General features: G+C 40.0%; 1 protein-coding gene across 1 annotated transcript in view; it reads left to right on the top strand.

The window, feature by feature from the left end:
• The window catches only part of Stambp (STAM binding protein), a 43,506-nt gene extending 21,465 nt beyond the window's left edge, over positions 1-22,041 (top strand). The window contains exons 3-10 of the mRNA XM_013034657.1: positions 4,078-4,153; positions 4,639-4,734; positions 5,969-6,335; positions 9,930-10,054; positions 10,894-11,031; positions 18,150-18,262; positions 19,316-19,415; positions 21,478-22,041. Of these exons, the coding sequence (XP_012890111.1) occupies positions 4,078-4,153; positions 4,639-4,734; positions 5,969-6,335; positions 9,930-10,054; positions 10,894-11,031; positions 18,150-18,262; positions 19,316-19,415; positions 21,478-21,534 (1,072 nt within the window). The 3' untranslated portion in view covers positions 21,535-22,041. The remainder of the gene's footprint in view (positions 1-4,077; positions 4,154-4,638; positions 4,735-5,968; positions 6,336-9,929; positions 10,055-10,893; positions 11,032-18,149; positions 18,263-19,315; positions 19,416-21,477) is intronic.
• Positions 22,042-22,244: the final 203 nt, after the last annotated feature.

Genomic DNA, 22,244 nt, shown 5'->3' with positions numbered 1-22,244 from the left:
TTAGTGTTCATTAGATTAGTATTCATTAATGTGTGTGTGTGTGTGTGTGTGTGTGTGTGTGTGTGTGTGTGTGTGTGTGTAGCATAAAACACAGAAATCCCTGCCTCGGGAAGTTTACCGTGTAGTTGTATACTGAGAGCAGAAGTGCTTTCATCACTGACGCAGGCTTCAATACCAAGCATGTTCAGCCAGCTGAAGGTAGTAAATATATACCTTGATCTTTGGGCCCAAGAGGAAGTTTGCTGAATTATAAATCTCTAGAATATAAGAACTATGTCTTACTTCATATTCTTACTTTGAACAAATGACTCTATAATGGTTTTAAATATAGAACTCAAAAAATTTTCATTTTTTTCCATGAATGGAAGGTTGTTTTTTTTCCATTTTAAAAGGCACTTCAATTTCTTCTTCTTCCTCTCCTTCTACTCCTTCTTCTTCTTCTTCTTTTCTGGTCGGTTGAGGGGCTTGAGCTCTGCGCCTGTGCACTCTCCCTCAGCTCTTCAGCTTTAGGCTAGCATTCTGTCACTTGAGCCACAGCACCACTTCAGGTTTTCTGGTAGTTTATTGGAGATAAGAATCTCACACTTTCCTGCTCAGGCTGGCTTTGAACCACAATTCTCAGATCTCAGCCTCTTGAGTAACTAGGATTACTGTCATAAGCCACCAATGCCTGGCTTGCATTTTAATTTCTTATATACCAAATAACATTTTCCTGAGTCATCAAAACAAAAGCCAGATTTACAAAGAAAAATTGGTTGACCAGTAGACTGATGGTGCATCAATGACAAAAGAATGTTTATAAACCAGGCACTGATGTCTCATGGCTGTAATCCTGTCTACTCAGGAGGCTGAGATCTGAGGATCATGGTTCAAAGCCAGACTGGGTAGAAAAGTCTGTGAGACTCATCTCCAAGTAACCAGCAGAAAACAGGAAGTGGCACTGTGGCTCAAAGTGGTAGAGTTCTAGCCTTGAGCAAAAAGTGCTTAGGGACAGCGCCCCAGCCCTGAGTTCAAGCCCTATGACTGACAAAAAAAAAAGTTTGTATACTGTAAAGCTTTATGACATTGTTAGCAACAAAATTTAAATTCATTGAATAAAACCTCCAAATTAGTAGGTACTTAAGATAATGCTCCCAGTCAGGTGAGAAAGTGTCAAGTCACCAGCACCAAAGAGCATAGCAACAATAAGCCCTCCTGAAGGGAAGATTTTTTTACAACACTTTTAGTTTTAGATTTAATCTTTCCCTAAGGTGGCAAATCAGGTGAATTGGATTGGATTGGATTGAAATAAAATTTGTATGTGTCTAATATAGACCTGAATAGGGTTTGTTTGGGTGGAGTCATCTTTGATCTTACTGAGTCTTTTTCCTCCATATACTCCTCCCCATGGGCAGAAAGGAGAAACAAATTTATCTTAACTACAGTACTTACAGCTGTGTGCAAGCTACCCTCTTGATTTCCATATATTAAAGCATTCTGTTCAAAGATGTATTTGTTCAGAACCCTCCAACAGTTTCAGACATTCGAAGAACCTTTGGAGGCAGTATAGCACAGTGGCTAAGAGCAGATTCTGGAGCTGACTTGCTAGTGTAGAAATTCTGAGCTTGCTGTTTTCTTGATGTGGCAAGTTAGTGGACTTATTTTGTTTTTTTTTAATAGTTGTTATTGTAAAGATACTGTACAGAGGGGTTACAGTTACATGAGAAAGGTAATGAGTCCATTTCCTATCAAGCATTGTTACCCTCTCCTTTGTTTTTCCCCTACCATCCCTTTCCTCCCCACCTCCCCAACTCCTCCCTCCCTCCCAACCCCCTCACCATCCCCCTTCCCCGGCCCAGCAAAGTTGTAAAGTTCATTTTCAACATAGTGTCCTGTACATCTCATTGTTACAATGGGTTATCCTGTATCCTTATTTCAGCATTTTGTTATTTCCTTTCCACTCCCCAAATTAGAAAAATATATATACAAGATGCAGGACACCAGAATCAAATACAGTGACGACAGGGGTTCTACCATGGGAGAAGAACATACAAAGAAACAAACAGAAAAAAAATCACATAGTACAATAAAAAGAACAACAAGAAAGATTAAAATCTTTTGTGTCCCTATCTTGGGGTTCATTTTGCTTAGCATCAGGTTATATGGTCATATGTACATAGCTTTTGACCTCTTCTGCTTGTCCTAGACATATACTAGTTACTACAGATAAGGGAAACCATGGGACCTATATTTCTTTGAGTCTAGCTTACTTCATTTAATATAATTTTTTCCTGCAAATGGGGCAGAGTCATTCTTTCTGATGGAGGCATAGAATTCCATTATATGTATATATATATATATATATATATATATATACACACACACACACACATATACATATACACACACACACACATATATATATATACACACACACATATATATGTGTGTGTATATATATATATATATCGCACATTTTCTTGATCCATTCATCTACTGAGGGGCATCTGGGTTGATTCCATATCTTAGCTATGGTGAATAGTGCTGCAATCAACATAGTTGTGCTGGTAGCTTTCGTATGGACTTGTTTGTGATTATTTGGGTAAGTGCCTAAAAGTGGGATTGCTGGGTCATAGGGGAGCTCAAACTGCAGAGCTTTTGCATGGCAAAGGACATAGCAAGTAAGATCAATAGAAAGCTCACAGATCTTCACTAGCCATACAACGGACAAGGGTCTCATATCTAAAATATGCTTGAACTCAAAAAATTAAATCCCCCCAACAACAAATCCTCAAAGAAACAACTGCCCCGTTAATAAGTGGGCTAAAGACTTAAAGAGAGACTTCTCTGTAGAATGGCCAATAGACACATGAAGAAATGCTCAACTTCTCTAGCCATAAAAGAAATACAAATCAAAACAACATTGAGATTCTACCTCATCCCAATTAGAATGGCTATAATCAAAAAATCTAATAAAAACAGATGCTGGAGGGAATATGGCTAAAAGGGAACCCTACTGCATTGTTAGTGGGAATGTAAATGTGTTCAACCACTTTGGAAAGCAGTATGGAGGTTCCTCAAAAGACTACACATAAAGCTTCTCTTATTGTTTTTTTTTTATTGTCATTAAGTAGATGTCATAAATCTTAAGAGGCCTGTGAATTGATTCTGTTTTTTTTCCTTCACTGAGCTTTTTAGCCAAGGACAGAAACTGAAAGAGAAAATCCACCATCTGATATTATGCATATAATATATAATGTATGTTATGTACATAATACAGTCCTGTAACTGTAACACATGCACTAAGTGTATCTCTGTTTGGTATGATACAAAGGAATATTTTTTTTCTTTAAAAGAATATAATCCCCTGCTGGATACTGGTACCTCCTGCCTATAATCCTAGCTACTCAGGAGGCTGAGATCTGAGGATACCATTCAAAGCCAGCCTGGGCAGCAAAACCATGAGACTCTTATCTCTTAACTACCAAAAAGCCAGAAGTAGAGCTTTGGATCATGTAGTAGAGCATTTGCCTTGAGCACAAAAGCTCAGGGACAGTACCCAGCCCTCAATTCAAGCCCTAGAACTGGCACAAAAATGAAAAATAAGATAAAAGTGCCAGAGATAACAGTCATAACAGTAGTAATGTACATGGTTTTTGGTTAACCTTCTATTAACCCAAGCTGCCAATCTGTCCTTTTAAGAACATTTTTTATAGAGGCCCTTTCCTTGGAAAGCCTGTCATATCACATACATACACACACACACACACACACACACACACGATCTCTTTCTTTGCAGGTACAAAGGCTTTGTTTGTTTATCTGTCTGGTTTAGGATTTTGTTTGACCATTTTCTTTCATTTCAAGGTTTGGTGCTTGCTGCTGCACATCTGGTTTGGAAGAAGGCAATATTGTTTGCTAATTCCAGGGCTGGAATTAGTAGGCAACATGGCCTGTCTAAATGTCCTTGTTGTATCTTCTCTACCTCTAGAAACTCTTCATGCAGTAGCTACAAGATAAGGGCTGCACACTGCCTTATGGTTTCATGGACATTTGGTCATTCTCTCCATATATAATCATTCTGATCTGTTTTCTTAGGCTCTTCATTGAGAAATTACCAAAGCATCGAGATTACAAATCATCTATCATTCCAGAAAAGAAAGACACAGTAAAGGTGGGTCTTCATTTTCATTATTGTCTATCTACAAGCTTCAGAGCAGCATAGACAGACTTGAGAGCAAAGTTATAGTCTCTGCTGGGTACTAGTGGCTCACACCTGTAATCCTAGCTACTCAGGAGACTGATATCTGAGAATCACCATTCAAAGCCAGCCCAGGCAGGAAAGTCTGTGAGACTCTTTATCTCCAATTAACCACCAAAAAATCAGAAGTGGTGGTGTGGCTCAACTAACCTTGAGCAAAAGAGCTCAGGAAAATTCTAGTCTCTGAATCAGAGCAGAGATGGAGCCCTGGAGATGGAGGTAAGGCCATCTCTCTTTTTCTTCAGTGCAGATATGAAATAGCAAGAATGGCTGGGTAGTAGGTAATTCAAGTTATTTTTTAAACATGATTGACAGTGTCAACTTATGTCTTGTTTTTGTTTAGTGAATTGTATGGCATTAGAATTGTCGTGATTCTCAGTTTTTGTTTTATATCTCAGAAATTAAAGGAGATTGCATTTCCAAAAGCAGAAGAGCTCAAGGCAGAGTTGTTAAAACGATATACCAAAGAATATGCACAGTATAATGAAGAAAAGGTCAGTATATAATAGCAGAGGAAAATACTTTGGTATCTTATGCTATGCTCCAGGAGTGCACTGTTATTTTAACAGATTCTGTGTTTTTAATATGACAGTTAACATCTAGAACAGTGGTTAGTCTGAGGATTCTAATATATATTTGGTTTAATTGTCCAAGAAGGTGACTTGAGAGAAAGGAAATTTATTGCCTGTATGCTATATCTAGAGCAAAAACCTGAAATGAAAATGCTCACCAAAATATTTTTTTGGGGACTATAGATTTTAGAGGCTTGGGTTACATTTGATTATATCTAAAGTTGTTTGTAGTAGTTGATTTTTCCACCTATCTTCAATTGAGTCTTGTTAAGGGTATTTAGTTAAAGCATGTGAAGAAATGCCCAGGACATCGCAGTGGTCCCTTGTCAGACATCAGTTCACACTGCAAGCTTTACATGTCATTTTGTAGCTGTCTGCTGGGTTCTGTTTTGCAGTCTGGTGTTGAAAATCAGCAGAGGATGAATAGCTATAAGGCATACATTTCTAAGGAGCTGAGTGAGTGAAAATTTCTTTTATTAGAGTTTTTCACTTGATGTTTCTTGTTAGTTTAAATGTCACTGTGTTGAACTGATCATAGAAAAATTTTCAAGGATTCATTCTGGGTTAAAATCTATAAGAGTTCCTGGACATGGTAGGTATAAATTTGGATTTGGTTCTATTTCTATTTTATTTTACCTGGGATATATACATTTGTACAGTTTAAGAATAGAACTGTGTATGATAGAGGTCACAGGGTACAGAAAAATAAGATGCATCAAGATTTCAATAAAGAAAAACATACTGGGCTGGAAAGGTGGCTCAGTGGTAGAGTGCTTGCTTTGTATGCATGAAGCCCTGGGTTCGATTCCTCAGCACCACATAAGCGAAAAGGCCAGAAATGGCACTGTGGCTCAAGTGGTAGAGCACTAGTCTTGAGCTGAAAAGCTGAGGGACAGTGCCCAGGCCCCAGGACCAACAACAACAACAAAAATGCTTTAGGATACTGAGGCACTGAGCGGACTGGGACTTTATCCTTGAAGATAGGTACTCTGTGGCTCAGTAGAAAAGTGTAGTGACTATAGTCCATGGGTACTGATGTATCAAAGGAAGCACAAATTATTTATTGGGAAATTAGACCGCAGCAGAAGTACATTTGGGAATTCTCCTTGCTGAAGATCCTTGTTCTTCTGAGGTGTAAATTGTTTTGTCTTTGTAGAAAAAGGAAGCAGAGGAATTTGCCCGGAAGATAGCCATGCAGCAAGAGCTGGAAAAGGAAAGACAAAGGGTAGCACAACAGAAACAGCAACAATTGGAACAGGAACAGTTTCATGCATTCGAAGAAATGATCCGGAACCAGGAGCTAGAAAAAGAGAGACTAAAAATTGTACAAGAATTTGGGAAGGTGGACCCTGGCCTTGGTGGCCCGCTGGTACCAGACTTGGAAAATCCCTCCTTGGATGTGTGCCCACCCTCACCTGTCTCATCTACACAACCTTCAGGCTGTAACACAACTGGAAGGCCATTGCAGCCACCAGTGGTGGACAGGTCCTTGAAACCTGGAGCACTGAGCTACTCGGAAAGTAGTGAGTCCATTGCTGTCCCCTTCCACCTCTTTTGCGGCCATTCAGGGCATCATTCTGGGGATTCAGATTAAGAGTATCCCCACAATCCCACTTACTAGGTTTTGGTCACAGAGCCCTATTTGATAAATACTGTCATACTGTGTCTTGTCACATTGGCTATCCTGTAAAAGTGGTATTTACTTACACAATTTATCTCAACCCTGGTTAATTTTCTGAAGAGTCAACATTGTGCTTAAAAGTCAGACTCTCAATCTTTAAGCATTCTATAATATTTGAAATGTTCTGTGAATTAGAGGCTGCAGTTGGCTTTTTGTAAAAGGAGTTTTGAAATGTATAGAACCACTGTGAACTTCAATGACCAACTTTAAAAATAAAAATAAAGCAGGCTACTCTGCCCCAAAGCATTCCCAATCTTTAAAGTTTGGTAAACATAAACATTGTATATACAGTAGGGTGATAATACAGTTCACCCAGAAGAACTACTGACAGTCTTTTCTCCTTGCATCAACAATTTGTGTCAAGAAAATAACAATGGAGCTGGGCACTGGTGGCTTATGCCTGTAATCTTAGCTGGTCAGGAGGCTGAGAACTTAGGATCACAATTCAAAGCCAGCTCAGGCAGGAAAGTCCATAACACTTATCTCCAATTAACTACCAGAAAACTGGAAGTGGAGCTGTGGCTCAAAGTGGTAGCCTTGAGTGCAAAAGTTCAGGGACAGCACCCAAGCCCTGAGTTCAAGCCCCACAACTGACCAAAAAAAAAAAGGAAAAGAATGGGGTAAAGATAAGTATACCTAGATGCTAGAGTGAATTTTAGAGTCAGAATCAACTGTCAAGCAATCATTTAGAGAAATAAGCTTTATAGAAACTCCTCGTACAAGTACAGTATGAGAAAGGCAGGAGGGCTAGGCTTTGTGCTTGGCCTTTAAAACCTTCCTTGTCCCCTTTACTCAAAAGACTTCTCTCTACCTACTGTTCCTACCATAAGTCTGTTCTGAGGAGGCTGGATGCACATGTTCTAGGACATTCCCTAGACTCTTGTTTACATTGCCCTTCTCTGTCTGCCTTCCCTATTTTTCTTGAAGTTTTTCTACTTCCCCCTCACTCAGATTGATTCTATTATCTGTAAAACTCCCAAAGCTCTCTTTATCACTAATACAATTTAGGTCATTTATTTGATAATACACAGTCATTTGTCAATATCTAGATTTTTTAATGTCTTACATTTTAGGGCTGGAGTCACACTCATTTTTGTGGTCCCTGTGGAATGAGCACAGTGTCCACTTACATGTACTTAGTACATGATTATTGAATTAAAGGAAATGACTGTGCCAAACTTTATCATCCTTAGATACCATCATCAGACTGCCATGTGACTGTGTCTCCTGGTCTGACTTTGTTACTTCTGTGGCAGTTCCGGCTTTGCTGTCAAATGTGTAAAGATGCTTCCTACCCTTAGCTTGCTGACTCTCAAAGGACTTTTCCATTGTGTTCAGGTACTGGGTCCATTCTTGGCATCCTGAAGCAGGTTTTATGAACTGCTTTGTCAGTGTCTTCTTGAAAGACCAGATGTTGTTGTTGTTACTTGGGTTCTTTTGTCATTTAAACTTTCTTCTAAAAGCCTAAGTAAATCCAGAAGTAACTTATTTTCCATTATCAAGAATACATCCTGAGAGTCATACTCCTTGATACTCATAAATAAGATAAAGGAGATATGTTAAAAAAAAAAGTTCATTCAAATGGGGAATTTATTTGTTCAACTTTTTGTTAATTCTACCATAGAATTCTCAAATATCGCAAGGACTTTTTTAAAGTAGTAGTTTACCCTTGTTCAATGATTTTGTCTGTGTATGTGCTAGTAATGGAGCTTAGCTTTTTTGAACAAAGCTCACACTCTACCACTTGAGCTATATCTCTACGTGTGTGTGTGTGTGTGTGTGTGTGTGTGTGTGTGTGTGTGTGTGTGTGTGTGTGTGTGTGTGTGTAGGTTGTAGGGCCCAAACTCAGAGCTTGGGCACTGTCCCTAAGCTTTTCCACTCAAGGCTAGTGCTCTACCACTTGTACCCACAGTCTCACTTCCAGTGTTCTTTTGATTAATTGGAGATGAGTCTCTCAAACTTTCCTTCGAAAGCTGGCCTTGAACCATGATCCTCAGATTTCAGCCTCCTGAGTAGCTAAGATTACAGACATGAGCCACCCCCAACTGGCACTTCTAATGTTTTTGCTAGTTAATTGGACATAAGAGTCTCACAAACTTTTCTGCCTAAGCTGGCTTTGAACTGTGATCCTTAGATCTTAGCCTTTTGATTAGCTAGGATTACAGGCATGAACAACTGTGCCTGACTTTGTGTGAATGATTAAAACCTGTTTTTTTTTCTTGAAGTATTAAGAGCATCAACTCAATTCAACTCTAATTTAAAAGTTGCATCTAAATCAAATACAAGTGCAACTCAAGGCACAATTTACCTTGTCCCACTGTAAGCCTATAAAATTAACACATTATATACTTCCAAAATACAGTGGTTAGAAAGATTCAGGATAATCAGCCCCACTCCAAAAAGGAAAAAATAGGCAAAAAGAAAGGATGGCTGATCCTAAGTAAGTCTAAAACCCAATAAAGAAAATGACCTTAGGTCTGAAGTTGAATAATCTCCTTTGACGCCCAGGCCTATATCCTGAGCACAGTGGTCAGGTGTTTGACCTCCATGTCTCAGGCAGCCCATCCCTGGTGGGCCCAGTCCACCCAGCAGCTCTTAGGGTAGAGTCTCCTGCCCATAGCTTTCCTTGGCTGAAGCAATATGCTGATGACTCTATAGTTCTAGGGCCTCAAGAGGCTACTCCTTTCCCATAAGTCCAAAAAGCATTGCTTGAATGAAGACTTTCTTTGATAGTTCTGCCCCTGTGACCTGAGCCTGCAGCCTCTCTACAACATCCTTTGAAGTCCAGGTAGAGGCCACTATTTTCTGATAGCTTTTAGAGGGACTGGCTTGTATAAATATAAAAGTTGAGACATTCTATAACAGGCTTTCTGCAAGGTGATAGTTCTGAAATACTGTTAGCATGGCTGAATCCTCTTCTAAAAGCCTTAGAATCAGGAAAGTGAATTGTGTGTCTGTCTCAAGATACACACCTGAGAACCTGTAGTGCCAGTGGTCAAGTCCTAGAGCCCAAAGGCCAAGAAACCTATAATTCTGATTATTTCCTTTCCTTTTGCCTTTTCTATCTAGGCCCCCAGCTGATTGTATAGTACCCAGCCATATGAAGGAAAGTTATTCCCTACTCAGTCTGGTTGCACACAGCAATCAAGTTTCCTTTCAGAAACACCCTCATAGACATACCCAGTTCTTTAGGTATTCCTTAACCCAGGCAAGCTGACAGTTAACCTGTACAGCTCCCAGCCAGCTAGCTGTGATAAGAAGTTGAAAAAGAGACTTTAAAGCCCATTTTTGAGTACCATTAAGATGGATGCCCACTCACCACCTGAAGGTTGTGTATCCTAATGACTTAGCATTGCTCTCTTGGGCTGCCAGCTGTGAGGACTGCTTGGGAAGATTCAGCTCCAGGGTCTCAGACTTTTCCCCTTCTCCATTACAGTTCCTACAATCAATGGATTGCGCCATGTGGTGGTACCTGGAAGACTGTGTCCACAATTTCTCCAGTTAGCCAGTGCTAACACTGCCCGGGGAGTAGAAACGTGTGGAATTCTCTGTGGAAAACTGGTAAAAAAAAAAAAAAAAAAATCCTGAACTTGAACTGTTTCTTCCCCCTTGACCTCCTGTGAGTGTCAGAGAAGATGTATCCAGAGAAGACAGTTACTGTACACCAGGCACTCTATAGAAGGAACCATGGGCTGCATAATGTAGTCACTTTGAATTTGGTGACTCTGTATTTGGTTGCTTTTCAGTGTGCCTTGAACTAATGACTTTAATGCTGTAGTTAGAAACACCTAATTCTAACTTAGGAAGACCCAATCAATATTATTATATTGTGTTCTGAGCACCTATTTTGTAGCAGAATCTGAGAATCTGAAATGTTAGGCACATAGTATATTCAGTTACTTGGAGAAATGGAAGATACACTTGAGTAGAATGTATAATATGAGCACTAAAAATTTTGAGGCAGTAAAGGTCATTGGATGAAGGCACTGGAACTCATTCCTAATCAGCTGCATCAAAGAATGAAATGGAATAGACTTAACCTGAGCCTTAAAGGATTAGAAGGACTAAACAGTGAAAAGGAAACTGCTTTAGACATGAACAAAGAAGAAAAATAGTACTTTACCTAGACCTCCTCAAGAACCACAAGTAGACCAGTTTGGATGTAGCCCCTAGGGCTGTGATGATTACCCAGGCTGTGTATCAGATGGAGTTCTGGGATTCTGGGGTCGGTCTCAGGATCAGTCATGGCAATGGACATGAGCAGTTAAGTTTGTGAACTACTGAGGTGGGAGATTCAGAGAGCACAAAGGAAAGTCATGCTGGATAGGAATGACCTTCACATAGATATTTAACTTTAAGAGTGCCAGGGAATTGTGACGATTTGTTTTCTCCTTTGGCAGATGAGGAATGAATTTACCATCACACACGTTCTCATCCCCAAGCAAAGTGCTGGATCTGATTATTGCAACACAGAAAATGAAGAAGAACTTTTCCTCATACAAGATCAGCAGAATCTTATCACACTGGGCTGGATTCATGTAAGCAAATCTGAGCTCTCAGGATTCATCTCCTCTCATTGTGCTTTCAACACACAGTTTGCTTCTTTCTTTGAACAAAGTAAAACATCTCCAGATTATTTATTTTCCTTCCTTCAGATGAAGTTCTCAGCATATTGACTGTTGATATTCTATTACTGATTTCTGGGAACCACCTAGGGCTTTTTCATTATTAACTTTTTGCTTATTGTTTTTTTTTCAAATAAAAATAAACTGATTTCTTTAGAATTCCAGTTTCCCTGTGCATGAGAATAGTGTGATAGAGTGCTAACCTAGAATATATTTAGGCATTGGCCCAAGAGACTATACCTACTGTACACAAGTCATGTTCTAAAAGAAATATATAGCAAATGAGCCATAGAATTCATTCAGATGGTTGCAGCTAGCCTTTTATTAAGCAGTAGATACCTTCATGTCAAACCAGAATCCCCATCAGTGTACACGGTTTTCAAGTGTTTGCATGTCTTATGCATATTTCTTGTACTAGTCAAGTAAAATAGAATTCTTAAATTTTTTTCTGTTGTTCTCAACACTTGATTCTCACTGATCAACCTGTTTTTCATACTGTATTGACATCTGTGAAATGCAAACAATACATTAGCTTGTTTCTGGATATGAAAAGATTACATATAGTTGTATGTCAGAACTGACATAGAATTCATCTTTTCTTCAGTTCAATAAACATTTACTGTAGCTCCCCACTATAATAGATAGGATATAGACACTTATATACTATCTGCCAGGGGATATAAATATATGTGTGATCTGATTTTATTCTAAGTGAATAGACAATAAACAACTCTTCACACAAAATTGAGTGTTGAAGAGGGGACTGCAGTATTCAGAGGAAGGAGGGATACCTGCCATGAGAATTTTGACAGATTGAGGGTAGAGTTTTATGCAAAGGGAATGCACTGAGTAGTTTGATTTTCTTGGACTTATGATTTGCATCAGAAACAATGTAGGTAAGTTTTAGCATGACACACTGGAGTCTTTTTCCAGAGGCCCTGCCTGGACTTGGAGAACAATTCTGCATTTTAGTAAGTAGAGAACTCTTACTAAAAATTTTTGAGCCAGGTGCTGTTGGCTCACACCTATAATCCTAGCTACTTAGGAGGCTGAGATCTGAGGGTCAGGGTTCAAAGCCAGCCCAGGAAGAAAAGTCCCCATGAGACTTATCTCCAATTAACCACTCAAAAAATGGAAGTGGAGCTGTGGCTCAAAATGGTAGAGTGCTAGCCCTGAGCAAAAGAGCTCAAGGACAGTGTCCAGGCTCTGAGTTTAAGCCCCATGACTACCAAAAAAAACACTTTTTTAGCAGAACAATGATAAGATCAAAGCCATACTTTAGAAAATTTAGTGTGTTAACTTTAAAATCTAAAGGTAGGTTGAAACAGGAAGCTCATTTAAGGTTAGGGTGATGATAAAATCTACTAATGATGAAAGCCAGGATAATGGTAGTGTGTTTGGCAAGAAGATGATGAATGTGGGATTTCAGAGGATTCAGGAATGAGTAACACAGGATGATGAGTAAGAGAGTTGATGATGACTCAGATCTTTGGGGCCTGGCTTAAGGGGGTGGCAGGCAGTGATCAGCTCTTAAGTATATAACTGGAGGATACAAGGATGACTAACTTTGGAATTGGGGTTCAGTTCTGAGCATGTTGAATTTGAGGTATTTATGAGATATCAGATTATTGGGGTGAGTTTTAAGTCAGTTGGAAGCAAGTCCTCAGGATCAAGGTCAAAGCAAGAAAGAATTCCGAGAGTCTTCTGCATTGAACTGGCCTTGGTAGCCTTGGAAGTGGCAGAGTTGGGAGTAAGATTCACTGGAAACTGGGAAGACAGGCTACCAAGGAAAGTGGTGAATGTAGCTATTGTGAAAAGTGAAAGGTATGTGAGGAAGTGAGGCCCATGTTAGGAGACAGGAGGAGGGTGTAGGAGAGTTTCAGGATACTAACTGAGCCATGTGTTATGTGCTCCAGCATGGTGAAAACTTCAACCAGCCAAATGGATTTGCTGAAGTCATTGAGGATCTCACTTTAGTGGGTTTTAGGCCACGATGTGCATAGACTTTAGGGTTTGAAGAGCTGTGGGGTTGTGGCAATACTGAAATGAAGACTACCATCTTAAGGAGCCTGGCTCTGGTGGAATGGGGAGAAGATGGAAGTTTTTGTATCTTGCTTCTTTTGCTCAATCTTTTAGAGGCTTATCTGGATATGTCTGGATATGTTTTATGCCCTGTGAGTCAGTGAAGGAGGAGGATAAGAGCAGGAGTGACAAGATAATATGACAAAAAGAAAGTGCCAAAACAGAAATACTAAGGGGAGAGTTCATCTTCCTACAGGGAAGAAAACATCTATTCCTTCCAGTCAGGATTAAAGGAAGGAGATAAAGACACAGAACATCCTATCACAGAAGTGAAGAAGATAATAGAAATTTGGGGATAATTACTGTTTAGATCATAGTAGAACTAAGGCACAAATGATTAGATACCTAAGTATCCATGAGGTCTAGAAAGAAACAAGTTTAGAGCTAAATTGATAGAATTTTAGGTTTTTTTCCCATCCCCTTGATATTTCTGCACCATATCTTCCATCTTTGGGATTAAAAACAAACGAACAAAAGATGATGACCGTAGATTTACTCCTATCTTAAAATTTCAACAGGAAAATGCAAAAGGTCAGTACTTCTTTGTACACCTTACAAACTGTAAATCAGCTTCTCTGATCAAAAAGTGTCACATATTGGGGCTGGGAAGGTGGCTCAGTGGTAGAGCGCTTGCCTTGCATGCTTGAGGCCCTGGGTTCGATTCCTCAGCACCACATAAGCAAAAAGAAAAAAGCTGGAAGTGGCGCTGTGGCTCAAGTGGTAGAGGGCTAGCCTTGAGCTGAAGAGCTGAGGGACAGCACCCAGGCCCAGAGTCCAGGCCCCATGACCGGACCCAAAAAAAAAAAAAAGTGTCACGTATTGCTCACTCACTGGCAGCTTTCGAGTCAGAGGACATCCCCCTCTTGCCTTCATCCTTAGTACTCACTGTTCTCTCACCTGACCGCTCTGCTCCTGTCTACACACCTAGACCACCCTCAGCCTTCACTTCTGCATGTTGCTTTCTCTTCCTGAAAGTGCCTACCTCTCTCCCCAACAGAGTAAACACACAGTTGACTGTGAAGGAAAGAAGGCAAAAAGGCATACATAGTAGCTGGAGGGAGACCAGGCCAAGGAAAGAGCTTTTGATTCAGTTATTTATTTAGCCCCTTATCTTTCAAGCCATCCAACTGTAGATTTAAGCATGGATTGGTTTGGGTAGTCCTCGGTTGCTCCCAATTAGAAACCATGGGATGAACTGAGTTGACCCAAACCTTTGCTCCCTAGCAGTCTGAAGGGTTATTATTATAATCAGATAGGAACTGCTGGCTCCTGTGGTCTCCAGCATTTTTTCTTGCTCCCAGTGTGCCTTGGTGGATCTGCTGCCAGTATTCTCTTAATAACCGTATGCCTTGATGACCTCTTACATCCTGGTGAGCATGTCTTGAAAAGTGTTCACGCTCATGATGGATATTGTACATGTGGGGTATAGGAATCAATGCTTTTCACAACTTCCTCAGGAAACTTTAATTTTTCATGGCTGGTTTCAAAACAATAAGTAATTTCACTAATTTTTTTTCTTTTTTTTTCTCTTAGTTCAGGTTGATGACTTTTTTTAATCATATCAGGTCTTTTTTCCAGTCTAGTAACCTAAAATTATACCTCCTCTAAGATAACATAAGCCATTCTGTAGTTGTTAATTTTGTGTACAAGAATTATACTGAAGGGCTAGGAATGTGGCTTAGTGGTAGAGTGCTTGCCTAGCATGCATGAAGCCCTGGGTTTGACTCCTCAGTACCACATAAACAAAAAGCTGGAAGTGGTAGGTACTGTGGCTCAAGTGATAGTGCCAGCCTTGAGCAAAAGAAGCTCAGAGACAGTGTGCAGGTGCTGAGTTCAAGCCCCAGGATTGGCAAAAAAAAAAAAAAAAAATTAAGCAGAGCCCTGATGGTTGCTATAATCCTACATGCTTCAGAGGCTGAGATCTAGAGGATCACCATCTAAGGCCAGCTCAGCAGAAAAGTCTAAGAGACTCAATCTCTACAGAGATGTGTGCCTGTGCTCCCAGCAACTAAAGAAAATCTAAGGGCTGGGATGTAGCTAAGTGGCAAAGCGCTTGCCTAGCAAGTGCAATGTCCTGGGTTCGATCCCCGGTACCAAAAAAGGAAAGACAAAAAAAAAAATCTAAAGTAGGTTAATTATAGTACAAGCATGTGCCAGGGCTGGAAGTGACACCTTATATTAAAAACAACCAACAGGAGCCAGCCTAGGGTGGTTTTGAATTGGAAACTTGTCTCCAGTTTGCCACCAAAAAAGCCAGAAGTGGATCAGTGGTTCAAGCAGTAGCACATTAGCCTTGAGAAAAAAAAAAAATCAAGGATAGTGCCTGGGCTCTAAGTTCAAGCCCTAGGACAGACAACAAAACAAAAAACAGGACTGGAGTTGTGCTTCAGTTGTAAAGAACTAACCTAACAAGTTTGAGACTGTGTTCAAGCCCCAGTACAGCCAAGAAAAAGATAAGAGAAAAAATATGCTTAAAAAAAATAATTGGGAACAAATGAGAAATTCATTTATTACCTTACTTATGTAATTGTTACCTCTCTGTACATCACTTTGACAATAAAAAAAGAAATATGCTTTTTTTTAAAACCCACAAAATAAATAGTTGGGAACAAATGAGATCAATTGTACACTTTGGCGTTGCTTTAACTGATTACCTTTAGCCTCCCTTCTCCTTCCAAGTGATGGACTCTTCTGCATGAATTAATTGGCCTCTGAAATCCCTATCTGCCATATCTTCTTTGGATGCTGCTTTAACAGCAGACCTTTTTCTTTTATGCCAGGAGGAAGACTTATTCATTTGGTTATGGTGTATTAAGTCTGGTTTCCATCATATTGAAATATTAGGAGGCATGTACCATCTGTTCTAGAATGGGTGACTCTTCATCATGTAGAGAGATTGCCAAGAGATAAATACACCTTGATCATCTTTTAGAAATTATGAAACTGCATCAATCAAAGCCTGAATCTTAGAAAAGATTTTTTAAAAGGAGGCTTTCACAGGGCCACTCTCATGGTATTCATTCTTGCTGCAGACACACATCTAGATTGTCCATGGACCCTATCATGCTGACCCCACCACCAATAACCCTTCAATCCTTCCAGAGCAGGAAGCAGCAAGCTGTCCCCTCTCCAGTCTCCAAGCCTTGCCAGATTTCCATTCCCCTTGCAGTTAGCCTCAGTCATCCCCATTCTCCTAACCTCCACCACACTAGTCTCTCCTGTTATTATCTTTTATCTCACAGGGGACTCTGGTTTCCCCTACCTGCCATGTCTGAGACAGTACTTGGTCTCCATGTTTTTGACTCCTGCAAGGCTCATCTCACCTGTGTGCCTACACTGTCTCTATATTCGGGTGTCTTGCATATCTTGCTCCTGCGTGAGACGCAGCTCCTGACCTGCGCCTGTCGCCCATGGCGCGACATCAGTACCCACGCACATGCGCACATGAGCCTACTCCACCCAGGGTTACGCACATTATAGGTCTCCTAACCTATTTCCAGGCCCCTTGGACTGCAATGGATTCCTTGCTAGTCCCCTGAACTACTCATAACCCCAGGGAAACCTTTCCTTGATAGTTGGGATCTATATCTTAATTTACTTTCAAAAAGTTAGAAGTCATTTAATTAGAGCATAGCACAGACATGACTTCTGCCTGGTCTAGTTCTACCTTGGACCCAGTTTTTCTCAGGCTTTGTAGTGGTCTTCAAGTTTCAATACTGCACATTAATGTATTTCACACATGGTATTTCTGAGCTCTTCCCTCAAGCCCCCTCCATACCCTATTATTTAATGGCTTCTCATTCATCCTTTGCTTTAATACCTCTTCTGCAGCCTAGTTCTCCACCCTCACGCCCCCAAGATTTCCAAAACACACTACATCTAATCAACCAGTGCGATACGAGTGCCCGTCACAAACAGTCCAGAGAAAAACTTTATTCCTGTGTTTTCTTCCCTATTTCTCTCTGCCTGTCCTCCCTCTCCCTTCTGTCACCACCCCCAACCATACACAATGAGTGTTCAGGCTGCCCAACACCTCCACTGTCTTCAGACTGGAAACAGGAAACTTCCAAGCTTCTTTTTACTCTCATTCCACACAGGCTTATTTACCTACCAGAGCTCTCTCCTTGTGGTCAGATGAGTGAATTGAATGAAAGGTGTTGTGTGATTTGTTATATTGTCTATAACTGTAAGCTGAGGCAGCATGTGCATTTGCCCAGGCTTAGTGATGCCTTGCATTCTATTAGACACAAATCACTCCCACAGCTTCCATTGAATCCAAAAATTACGGTACTGCACAGAACAGCATTTCTGACACATCCAAGAACTGAAGGGGGGGGGGTGTCTCCACCATACTTGTGTCATCTCACTATTTCTTTCCAGAAAAAAAAAACCCACCTGTTCAATTGCCATTCTGCCTACATCCAGGTTCATTTCATTTCCTCAGTGGCTTTCATCTCCTTCCCCTCTCCAATGGTATTTCTCGCTAGAGAGAACTCTTCCAATGTCCATTGTCCACCTATTTTTCCAAGTTCTTTTATACTCATATGATGTACAACATGATGCTTTGAAAGAGATATAATTCTGGAATGCTAAATTAAGCTAATTAGCATGCATCATGTTATATTTTTCTAATTTTTGGTGGCAGGAATACTTAAAAAGTTCCTCTCAGAAATTTGCAAGTATACATTACTTTGAAGTCTATTGTCATGTTGTGTAAAAAAAAATCTTGAACTAAAAGACCTTGAATGTCTTCACATAACCAATACTTGTTCACAGTACTGAAAAGGATTTACTTAGTATGAACTTTACTCCATCATGGTTGCACATAGCTTTGTACTTAAAAGAGATTGGGTCAGTTGTTGAGAACCCTTCAGCTTTGCCTCTCTTCAGGGCCTAGGCATGGCTGATTGTGCTTACTAAGAGTTCTCTGGCTTGTTTTCTCTTTTCAGACTCATCCCACCCAGACTGCCTTCCTCTCCAGTGTTGACCTACACACTCACTGCTCCTACCAGATGATGTTGCCAGAATCCATAGCCATCGTCTGTTCCCCTAAATTCCAGGAGTGAGTATATGGGACATGGTCCAGGGTATTATAAGAGAATAGTAGGAAAAAAAGCCTTGGAGCAAAAGGCCTTTAATTTTTTTTCTTTATTCTTTTTTTGGTGCAGGTACTAGGGCTTGACCTCAGGGTCTGAGCAGTGTCCCTTAACTTTTTCATTCAAGGCTCTACCACTTAAGCCACAACTTCACCTCCAGCTTTTTGGTAGTTAATTAGAGATAAGAGTCTCACAGACTTTCCTGCCTGAGCTAGCTTTGAACTGCAGTCCTCAAATCTCAGTCTCCTAAATAGCTAGGATTAGAGGCATGAGCCATCAGTGCCCTGCTACCTTTACTGTTGAGCCCTTGTTTCTGTTTTTGTGTTTGAAATATTTTTGTAGTATTAATTGGCTACTCTAAAAGGCTTCCTTTAAGCCCCATATTCTGATAAACCTAATTTAGTGCTTTAAAAGATAGCCAAGTAACAACTTGCTTTTCTGAGAAAAATCCTCAAGAAATTTGAGCTATCCAATTTGAAGTGATAGGAATTTCAATAATTTGTTGTTGGATTACAGAATTTCAAAATTAAATACATTATCCTACAGTGTTACTTCTTTTATATTTCAAATCTAAAGATACTAGGAATTGAACCCAGGGCCTCACACTTGCTGGGTAAATGTTCTACTACTTGAATTAAGTCCCCAGCCTTTTTGTGTTTGAGATAAAGTCTCACTGACTTTGTCTGAGTTTGCCTCAGACTTTGGACCTCCTCCTTTTGCCTACTGAGAAGCTGGGATTACAGGTATGGTCCACTATACCTGGCTTCATTCCAAATCTAATTATTTACTATTAATTTCCCAGCAAAACTAAGAGACCTATCTCTTCTCTGTAAAGCTGTCTCAAAATTACCTCTGTCTTGCTGTGTGTGTGTGTATGTGTGTGTGTGTGTGTGTGTGTGTGTACATGCCAGGATTGTGTGGATCATGTGTGTGTATGCATGCACACACACACATGTCTATGTTCTATACATGGAAGATCACGTTTACTTGACTCTGAACCTGCTGTTTTTTTATTTCAGAACAGGATTTTTTAAATTAACTGACCATGGTCTAGAAGAGATTTCCTCTTGTCGACAGAAAGGATTTCATCCACACAGCAAGGATCCACCACTGTTCTGTGTATGTATCTCTTAGAAGGAATGGGGGCTATATTTCAAACAAGAAGGACAGTCATTGCTAACGAGGCACATCATTCTTTCTGCCCCACATAGAAGATCAGCCCTACCACTTATCTTTCTGGAGCTCCATAACAAGAATGTACATGGGAAGAAGAGAGGGATAGAAATAAATTTTCTTTTTACTTTTGTGATGCTAGGGATCTCTAGGATGCTAGACTTTGCATATACTAGGCAAGTGGTCTACCACTGAGTTACATCTCCAGCTAGGAATAGATTATACTTTTATCTCTGCCACTTAATAACTACATGAGGAAGTGGCACTGTGGCTCAACTGGTAGAGTGCTCGCCTTGAGCTGAAGAGCACAGGGACAGCACCCAGGCCCAGAGTTCAAGCTCCACAACAGACTAAATAAATAAATAAAGTAACCACATGTCTCTGAGGCTTCTTACCCTTCTTGAGTCTGCATCTGTAAAGAGGGGATAATAATAATAACACATACTTTGCAGAGTTGTTGAGAGGTTTAAATAAAGTAGGGCCTGGGGGTGTAGTTTAGTGGTAAAACATGAACATAGCAGACACAAGACTTTTGGTTCAATTCCCAGTACCACACCAAAATAAAGAAAGAAATACAAGTACAGAAAGTATCTACTGCAATAGCTGGTTTGTTAAATGTAAGGGTGTTTTCAGTTGTTTGGTTTGGTCTGGTTTGGTTCTTTTGCCAATACTGGGGCTTAACTCAAGGCCAGGGCATTCTCTCTTAGCTTTTCACTCAAGGCTGGTTCTCTACCACTTGAGCTCCACTCCTGGATTTTTGCTAGTTAATTGGAGATAAGAGTCTCATAGACTTTTCTGCTCTGGATGACTTTGAACTACAATCCTCAGCTCTCAGCCTCTTGAGTAGCTATGATTACGATATGCACCACTGGCACCTGGCTAACTATAGTGTTCATTGCTAAGTTTATTCTTCAGAAAGAGATTTCATTGCAGAGGAAAAAAGCCACATAAGATAAGCAAATTGAGTACATTTGATCTGAAATTATGCTTAGATAATAGGGATTTTATGACCTTCCTCGGAAGGTGGGATTTTCCAAGTTGAGGATAAGATCAGTATATTTCAATTTGCCCTTGAGATCTCAAGCAATAATACTGCTTTACTCCACACTGGCCTGCAGTTGGTTACTATTTCTTTGTGCTCAGAGAAAAGTGAGCAACATGGAAAAGCGACTCCAAACCCTGTCACTTAAAAGTAACAGGGAGTATTTCAAAGAGAAACTCTAGGACAAATCTGAGTTGACCTCAAGTGGTAGGACAGCTGATGTATATCCAAGTATTGGATGTCCCTCATGCCAGCCCCAGCACTAAACTGAGACCTCCAAGAATGACTTGTCAGCTGACTGTCAGGAAGAACTTTCTGATAGATCTGTTTAAAAATAGATTGGTCTATCTTAGGATATTCTATATGTCTCAGTACTGACTATACAATCAGAAAAAATATATCTTGGCACACCAACACTGGTTTCTAGTTATGAAGATCCTTCTGTGCCAAAAGTGAGAAATAGTAGATGACCTTTACAGAATGGCCCTCATTCATCTTTTTAAATGTGTATTTTACAAATGACTCTAGAGTATAGATGCATTTGAAAAATAAAAGATATATGGGCAGATGTTGATTCAGTCTGTGAACAGAGGGTTGGTGGGGGTGATACTTTCCAGACATATTACTATAATTGTCATTTAGATGGTGATCTGGCTTCCAAACTTAGAACTACTAGTTTTGAAATAAAGGATTTTATATAATGGATTTTCAGGCCAGGAGCTGGTGGTTCACACCTATAATCCTAGCTACTCAGGAGGCTGAGATCAAAGCCAGCCTGAGTAGAAAAGTCCTTGAGACTCTTATCTCCAATTCACCACCAGAAAACCAGAAGTGGAGTCTTGGCTTAAAGTGGTAGAGTGCTAGCCTTGAGCAAAAGAGCTCAGGAACAGCACCCAGGACCTACAACCAAAAAAAAAAAACCCTCAGAATTTTCCACAGTTTCACCTTTCTTTTTCTCCATTGCAGAACTGTAATCACGTGACCGTTGTGGACCGTGCAGTGACTATCACAGATCTTCGATGAGTTTGACTGACCAAGAACTACAAAACCATATCAGTGTACCATCACCCCTTAATTTAAGCTTTCTGGAAAGCTTTAGAAGTTTTTTAAGACATAATAGGAAAGAAGGTACCTAGGGAAGAGCTTTTTTTTTATTTCTGGTTTGAAAAGAAATCAATGAATATATATTTAAGGCAAATCTGCAAAAGAGTGAGCATGATTATACTAAAGCAATTAAGTCAAAAGAATGGTATAGTGAATACGTATACACCCTTCTTTCTAAATTCACCAACTATTAACCTATTTTTTTCTCTCCCCTATCTTCTAATTTATCTACGAACTTGTTTATTGTCTGCCTTTGAACTGGATTGCCTTTGATTAATGACAATATTAATGGAGCTTATGATGAGGGTGAGGGACAGCTTACTGCATTGAGATGGTCATGAGACTCACAACCCTAAAGAATGAATTATGTTATTTAACAAATGTTTCAGGATATTTTTTCCCTACAATAAAAGAACAATTAACTTATTTTGTTGTGCTCGAGAGTGATTCATTTAATTATGCATCACATAAATTAAATGAAAGGTCTGGTTGTTCTGGGAGACGTGAGGGTAAATAGAAGGGAAGAAGTACTGAAACTGAAGGGGTCTCCAGGTTCACTTTTAGTTATTCGCTGTTTTCTCTCTTCATGCAGTCACCTCTGTTCTTTTTGGTATTGTCTCCAGTGGGTC

Source organism: Dipodomys ordii, unplaced genomic scaffold (genome assembly GCF_000151885.1).
Source record: "Dipodomys ordii isolate 6190 unplaced genomic scaffold, Dord_2.0 Scaffold192, whole genome shotgun sequence".
NCBI lineage: Eukaryota > Metazoa > Chordata > Mammalia > Rodentia > Heteromyidae > Dipodomys > Dipodomys ordii.
The sequence above is the reverse complement of the archived record's forward strand: the minus strand, read 5'-3'. Positions and strand labels throughout refer to the sequence as shown.